The sequence below is a fragment of the Empidonax traillii genome, unplaced genomic scaffold (genome assembly GCF_003031625.1).
Source record: "Empidonax traillii isolate 1590-97213 ecotype Southwest subspecies unplaced genomic scaffold, ASM303162v1 scaffold432:size744455, whole genome shotgun sequence".
In the NCBI taxonomy this organism is placed as follows: domain Eukaryota; kingdom Metazoa; phylum Chordata; class Aves; order Passeriformes; family Tyrannidae; genus Empidonax; species Empidonax traillii.
The window spans coordinates 454,422-462,143 of NW_020955625.1; the positions used below are offsets into that span (position 1 = coordinate 454,422).

At 48.4% G+C, this 7,722-nt stretch overlaps 1 protein-coding gene and 1 long non-coding RNA gene across 2 annotated transcripts in view; one reads left to right on the forward strand and one right to left on the reverse strand.

The window, feature by feature from the left end:
- LOC114062743 (transcription initiation factor TFIID subunit 4-like) overlaps positions 1–5,943 on the reverse strand; it is a 138,005-nt gene extending 132,062 nt beyond the window's left edge. The window contains exons 1-2 of the mRNA XM_027894518.1: positions 4,949–5,943; positions 1,053–1,225 (exon numbers count right to left, since the gene is read on the reverse strand). Coding sequence (XP_027750319.1) covers positions 1,053–1,225; positions 4,949–5,933 — 1,158 coding nt within the window. The 5' untranslated portion in view covers positions 5,934–5,943. The remainder of the gene's footprint in view (positions 1–1,052; positions 1,226–4,948) is intronic.
- Positions 5,944–6,413: 470 nt separating this feature from the next.
- Positions 6,414–7,560, forward strand: LOC114062752. Its single transcript, XR_003572443.1, has 2 exons — positions 6,414–6,557; positions 6,901–7,560. It is a non-coding gene; the product is annotated as an uncharacterized LOC114062752 (long non-coding RNA).
- The last annotated feature ends 162 nt before the right edge of the window (positions 7,561–7,722 follow it).

Genomic DNA, 7,722 nt, shown 5'->3' on the forward strand with positions numbered 1-7,722 from the left:
AATTTCCTTTCAATTCTCTGATTTTATTCTGCCTTCCTTCTCTTCTGAAAAGTTTGTCATTGTTTTCAGTTTTTAATTAAACAATAATATTTGAGAATGTAAACATGCATTATATATATATATATATACACACATATATATACACATATACATAATGGGTCAGTCATCAAATGTTAAATACTGGAAAATACCTGTTAAAGTTGTTTCAAGCAACTTATACAACTGAAAAATAATACAGGCACCCTCTTCATCTCCTTAGGCAAAAATGCCTAAACTCTGACTAAACATCTCTAAACAGTTGCCCTGTACTAACATCCAAAAATGTTTGCCTCTCCAATTTAGTAAGATATTCAGCTCTAGCCCCAAATGGTCCAAACCTAAACTGCCTCCCTTCAAACTTTTAAACCAGTGAAGCTTCAAAGTAACTTAAAATACAGTCCACCCTCACCCCTGCAACTCAATCAGCCTGAGTTGAAATGAGCACACCCCACTCAAGAGTTTGGGATAGGAGAGCACATTATCCTGTCAATCCTTGGAGAAAACAAAGAGCACTCATGACACAGACAAAACTTTCAGTGTAGACACATCACACTCAGAGGTGAATCACAGGAATCAAACTTTTGTTTTGAATAAAGTATATTTAAAAACTTAATTACTGCCAATCCTTGTATAGAATGTGCTTGGCTTTTTCTTTCTAATGTCCAGTGAAATCCAGTTATGCCAGGCAGCCATTCAGCATACTGGGATACCACAGTCCTGATTCAGAGCACCAAGGGGCACTTCCCAAACCAGTGACACAACCCAAACTACAACTGAGCTTTCAGTGATCTCAGTCTGAACAAGGTCTTGAGGGACTTCGAGGGACTCTATAAAGCAGATTTTTTTCCTGAAATAAATAAAAATCCTCAGAAGATGAACTACATTTCAGTATTTCCTGTTTCCACAACACAAAGGGGACGAAGACAAAGTTGCACCAATATATTGAGCTGATGATGTGCAAGACAGAGTAAAACACAACACACCGGAGTGACATGAAACCAAGCCAGACATACCTGAGCCGCTGACAGGCGAAAAACAGGGCCAGTGGTGGGCACAGAAAGCCTGGGTGACAGGTTGGCAGGGCCCTGTGTCTGTGTCTGCACCTGAGCCTGCATCTGAGCCTGGGCTAGAGCCTGCTGGGGCACCATCACCAGCTGTCCCGCGTCCGTGCGCACCAGCACCATCCCTGGGAACAAGGGGACAGGGATTGTAGGACATCAACACAAATAATGTGAAGAATAACATACAAAGAACTGCGTGACTGCAGAATAGAGAATAAAATCCATGTAGAGCACCGCACATTTTTCCCTCTGCTGTATTCCTTTTTATTCTCACGTAACACGAGATTTAATTTCAAAGAAGAAGAGGAAGCACAACCAGCAGCCAAAACCTCATAGCCAATTCAGTTTGGAATTCAAATAACTGCAGTTTATGGGTAGCAGTGACAAAAAAAGCAGTCACTTGAGTGTACGGGTGTACAGCAACTGTAAGCAGTCTAGTCAGGTCAGAATAAAATTAGAAAGAAAATGCTCATTAAAAGTGAACTACACCAACAATGCAGCAGCTGAGAACAGAACTCAGTGTTTCATTTACCAGGGACAACGACCTCAGAGCTCCACTGAAACAGCAGCTCATGGGCATATGTCCATGCAAACATTAGATCAGACACATTTCTGAGTATACAATATTGGAGATTTACTGAAACACTCAGCATTAACAGATGAACTGATTTGGTGCCCACCCTGCCATCCCCACCATCTTTGGAGGCACTACCTGTGGTTCAGTCATCAGGAACAAACAGTTCCCTGTCAGTGCCTGAGAACCAACACAACCAACCCTCAGCACACAATGATACCAGTGCAGCAATGTTAGGAAAACAGCAACGGAATTGTTTTAAAATTAACAATTTCTGGAAGAAAATTCTAATTTTTCAGATTATTTTCTTGTAAAACAGCTCACAAATAGGGGCCTTCTACACAACATAGCCACTGCCATCGAGTTGTGCACTAAGTTTTCTGGTCAGCAGGGCAGTGAAGGGGAGACAATGGCTAAGCTGGTACCTGGATCACCTGGACTTCACACTTATTCAAGGTCACTGCAAAGCATGCAATGATCTTCCTCTAGTTCACTCAGAACTAAAAAAACAGTTACCAGACAGAGTATTTAAAGGGAAATTCCAAGTTAGCTCCAGAATACACTTTAATAATGTAACCTACATAGGATACAATGGGTCAAATAAACAGAAAAACATCTTGCTTGCAGCTACGAGAGAACCAAAAAAATAAGAACCCTTTTATTCTGCTGTCAACAGTCAGCAGACATTGTTTCCACAACTTATTTCCATGTGCAAATCGCTTCATATATACTTTTTAGCTTTTTAAAGGAAAACGAAGAAGGTCCCCATTAAAGGGACACAAAATCACTTGATGACAAAGCAATTCAAACACCAGTGTAACAAATTTCAGAACCCTATACCAAGAAAGTCTTTCTTTCAGTTTCTGACATAGAAAACCAAGTCCCAGATGTGGGATGAACGTGTGAGCGAACTGCAGCACCAATAAAAGCCCGCCCTCACACAGTCTTGGGTGTCCCCTGCCAGCCTTCACTGCTACAAACACAAACAGGCAAATTTCTGCCACTACAAACTGAAGATTCGTGGAAAACGAGGTTTAAGGTAGCAGGCAGAGCTACAGCAAGGACCACATCCAAACTCCAAACCCTTAATCACAACTCCCTTTCAAAGCAAAGAGTAATTAAAAAAAAAAAAAAAAAAAAAAAAAAAAAAAAAAAAAAAAAAAAAAAAAAAAAAAAAAAAAAAAAAAAAAAAAAAAAAAAAAAAAAAAAAAAAAAAAAAAAAAAAAAAAAAAAAAAAAAAAAAAAAAAAAAAAAAAAAAAAAAAAAAAAAAAAAAAAAAAAAAAAAAAAAAAAAAAAAAGTTGAAAGAAACCCCTTAAAAAAAACCCTTAAAAACTCTTTTAAAAGGTAACCTTTAAGGTCCATTAGCCACTGAAGCATAAACTTCCCAGTTTTTATCTGTAGAATGTTCTGCAAGCAGATGATGTGTTTGGTATATGCCATTCCTAAAACATCTGGACACTGCAATATGTTGGTCAAACAGGTTATCGCTTCTCTGATTATGTTGTAAACCTGAATTAAAAAAAATCCTCACAGGATAATCCTGCCACACGTTAAAAAATTCACATTTGCATTACACAGGTTCACAGGTGTGTTGTTAATTTATCTTCCCATTTTCTAAACCTTTATTCTCAATAGGGGAAAATTGAATGGAAAGGACAAATTAAATGCAGCACATGCCACACAACCTCAATTAAAGTTGCAGACGTAATTACTACTACAGAGGCATAAATGTTCATGTATTAACATTATGTTTAATTCAGTTTGGAGGGCTACAAATTCCTTTTGCTGAGTAGTATGTACATTAGAATTTGGTCATTATGAGACTATTTTACCTTCCCGTCAGCCAGTTAAAGATGAAATACACAACTTATGAGTATTATTCACCAGAAAAACCTATTCTCAAAAACTGATTCTAAATTTCTGCTTTATGCAGAAGGTTGCAGTATGGGAGTTTCAGATTAATTACAAATGATCCACCAGTTTAAAAACTCAAAAACACCACTGCATTTTCTGAGTAACTTCACATTAGAACATACTCTCTTCATGTTTTTGCAAATTTAATGGATTTCCAACTATCTTGTAACGAAATCAAACTCGAATTATAACTTTCCAGAGTGTTATTTACTTAACATTTACTAAACCCTGGGTTAGACCGTTTTCAAAGGCTCCGTTTTCCCTCTTCTGTGTGAGAGTAACAGGTCAAAGTATTGGCACAATGAACTTCAGAGACTGTGTGCAAAGTTACAGTGCACATTATCATATGCACACAGCAATTCTGGACAGACTGACAACAGCGAGTCAAGTCTGAAGAGCAACTTCAAGTAAGTTGGGTCTTCGTGAAACCAGCAAGCTTTGCATGTTTGGAGCATCAGAATCTGGGGGATCTTTCATAAACTATGGCCAAATACACAACTACTACCCAGTCAACCTAAAGGAAAGCTTCTAGACCATCCCACTGTTGCTCTACTTAGGCAATAAGTATCAAATATTTTAAGAAACAAGATGGTAGAAGTAAGTTATCTCAGACACTGATATTAACAGGGGAAAAAAAGCAGTTCAAATGTTAAGTCAAATCCTAAGTCAAAAAGACACGAAGATATCCAAGCCTTTGCAACACGAAAGTCAAAATAGGGGACCATAGAACTCCTCAGATGAAACAATATAGAGTTAGATCAGGAATCACTGGGATGAAGGGATGCTGCTTTGGTTAGACAGCAACCTTGCTGAACTTACATTTTTAGTAACGAAAGTTAAGAAACTTAGAGCAGCACAAACAGGACATAACAGTTACCTCAGAGTTGGAAATGAAATGTGAAGACTGCCCTGACACAGCAGACAATGACACCACCGCAATCACTGAAAATTCTACATTGCACAGATTTGCCTGTATCCTGCCACCTGATTTGCAGCACAAGACATGCTTTCCAGCAGCAAAACTTTTTCAAGACTATCACGTGTAAAGCAGAAAAGAAAGTCCTCCCAAACGTATATGAAGTTATTCTTAGCTAACACCCCAGCTTTGTGTCCGGTCCCACCTCGGGGTAACTCACCGTGACTGCCGCTGACCCCAGGACACTCCAGTAACTCACCCTCAACAGCTGCAATTACCGAGCACGAGCCGCGCCAGTGACACCCTAATTAGCGGCAGCCCGTGGCGGTGGCTCTTCTCCGGTTTCCAGCACGTCGAGCAGCGGGAAGGTGATAACTTCAGGGGGAGAAAAGCCCTGGGGCCAAGAACGTGAGACGGCGCGGGGAGCGCGGCGCTCACTTACCGGGCGGGATGGTGAAGCCGGGCGGCAGCTGGATGGTGGTTTGCGGGGGGGGCCGCACGATCAGCTGCGGGGCCACGATGCGGGGGGGGGCAGCGCCCAGCGCGGGCCGCGGGGACACGGGCTGGGGGGCGGCGGGCAGGGCAGCGCCAGCGCCGGGCTTGGCGGGCCCCGCGGGCTTGGGCGCGGCGGGGGCTGTGGGGGCCGGCGCGGCGGGCGCGGGGCTGGCGGAGGCGGCGGGCGCGGGCAGCGCTGCGGGCGGCGGGGCGGCCCCGCTGGCGGGCGGCCCCGCGGCCGGGCGGGCCCCCGAGCCCTCCCCGGTGGGCGCCGCCTCGCCGGGGCGCGGCGCGGGGGCAGCGGCGGCGCCCTCGGCCGCTCCCCCCGCCCCGCCGCCCCCCGCCGGGGCCCCGCCGCCCGCCGCGGGCCCGGGCGCGCTGTCGGCGGCGGGCGGGCTGGGGCCGGGGCCGGGGCTCCCCGCGTCCCGCCCGGCGCCGGCAGCCACATGGTTGTTGACAGGCGGGGCAGGGGCGGCGGGCGGCGGCGGGGCGGGCGCGGCGGGGCTGCCGCCGGCGGGCGCCGCTCCATGTGATTGCTGCACACTACTACTGTTTACACTCGCTGCCCGCCCCGCCGCCGCCAGCGCCGCCGGCGGGGACGGGGCCGGCGGCGGCCCCGCGGCGGGGGCTCGGCTGCCCGCGGTGCCGGGGCGCCCCGCCGCCTCCCCGGGGCCGGGCGCGGGAGGGGACGCGGGGCGGCCGTGCTGCTGCTGCTGCCGGCCGGGGCTGCTGCCCCCCGCCAGGCTCCCCTGCTGCTGCGGCGGCGGCGGCTGGGACGGGGCGGAGGTCCTGGGCGCGGGCGGCTCGGCGGGGCCGCGGCCGCCCGCCAGCTGCGATTCCAGGGATCCCACCAGGTCGCTGAGCGCCTTCTCATCCACCTCCTCGGAGAAGAGCAGCATCTCTTCCAGGGGGTCCGACGCGCCCGCCGCCATCTTGCGCTGAGCTGGGAGCCGGCGCCGCGGCGCGCACGCGCGGGGCTCTGCCGCGCGCGGGGCACCATGGGAGGGGCGGCGCCTCCGCCCCGCCCCGGGGACGGACCGGGAACAGTCGGGGATGGATCGGGAACCCCGGGAACACTCAGGCATGACCCGGGACCGCCCCAGTGTCCGCCCGTGCGCCATCCCCGGGGCCCAGAGCGCCGCAGAGCCCCGGAGAAGCCGCGGGCAGCACGGTGTGCTGGGCAATGCCGCAGGTGCGGGCCGTGCAGCAGCCCCTGCCCCCCGGTACCCGCAGGGACCCCTCGGGCCGGGCCCAGCCCGGGGCCGCACCCCTGCCCTTCGCCTCCGCTCGCCCCGTCCCGTCCCGCCCGGGGCAACCGCCGGACCCGCCTGGGCTGCCCCGCACCGGCCCCTGGGCGCGATCTGCGCTGCGGGAGCTGCCCCGGCCCCTGCTGCGGGCTGCGTGTGTCCCAACCAACAGCGGCTGCAGGGATACAGTTTCCTAGCGGGGACGCTGTTGGAAGAAGACGACTTGTAAACCAAAAATAAGACTCTTTGCATCCCCGCAGCAGCTGCTCCGGCGTGCTGATCCCGCAGCATCCCCACGGGAGATGGAAGGTAGTTCATTTTGTTACTAACGCTTCGGCCGTCGCACTCCTGTGTGCCCTTTTCCCATCAACACTTCCTCACGCACTCGGAAATACCATTTAAGAGAAAGACAGTGGTCTTAAATCACCATTTTATAACTAATGACAGGGCAGTGTCTTTGATGGGACCCTCCAAATGAAAAGTTTCCCCCTCTGATGGGGGATCCCCGCAGATTTGTGCTCCAGGCAGCAGACAGATGGGATTGCAGCTCTGTCCCTGCTGCCCTGCAGGGGGGACTGTAACTGAGCTGTACTTGAGCTGCTGCTCTGTGGTCTGAAACAGTGAATCACCCTTCATTTTCTGATTTTTTCAGGATTTCCCACAAAACTGTATCAGGTATCTCAGTGAATAACCCCCCCCAATCTCACTGCACTGGTGGAAGCAAGTGAAGGGCTCTCAGTGCTCTCAGCTCCTCTCCAGCCCCAACTCCATCTGTTCATACCCTGTACAACCCTCTGGAGTCACCACACTAAGCTGCTCTGTTACCTTCTCTTTCCTCTCAGTGAAGGTCACATTTTTATTCAGGGTAGTTTTTTCCCCATTGTCCTTTAGGAGTAGGCTTGTGATGAATCAAAATAAACCACTTTTAAACACATTAAATATAGGTTGCACCAGTTTAATTAGGATAAGTTGAAACGTCTCCCGAAATTCAACCAGTGCATATTTCTTCAATAAAATGGCCAGTAAAATATTGAAAACCCAAAGGTGTGGTCAGGATGTATGAGCAGGAGATGGTGCAGTAAGTGAAGGGGAAAGCACAGCAGTGGTTATGAAAGGCAGCATTAAATGTACACAAGAGGTCTATACATCAAAAATTTGCTTAGCAAAGAAGTACTGCTTTCGTGGAGTGCTACAGCTGAATTAAATTTGGATTTTTAACAAATGTTTCTACCTGGAAACTTAATTAAAACATAGTGGATGCTGTGACTCAGTTTGCTATTGCACAAATAGAAAGAATAATTATTTCGGTTGGAAAAATATCTATCTATCCAATACTACTTTGTTATGAGTCACACATTTTCTTGATTTTATCACAGCACATTTCATACCACCACTTGCCCTGATCCTGGACTTTATTTGCATACCATCATCTCCAGAATTTTCATAAGAGAATGGAAAATTAGACATGTGATTC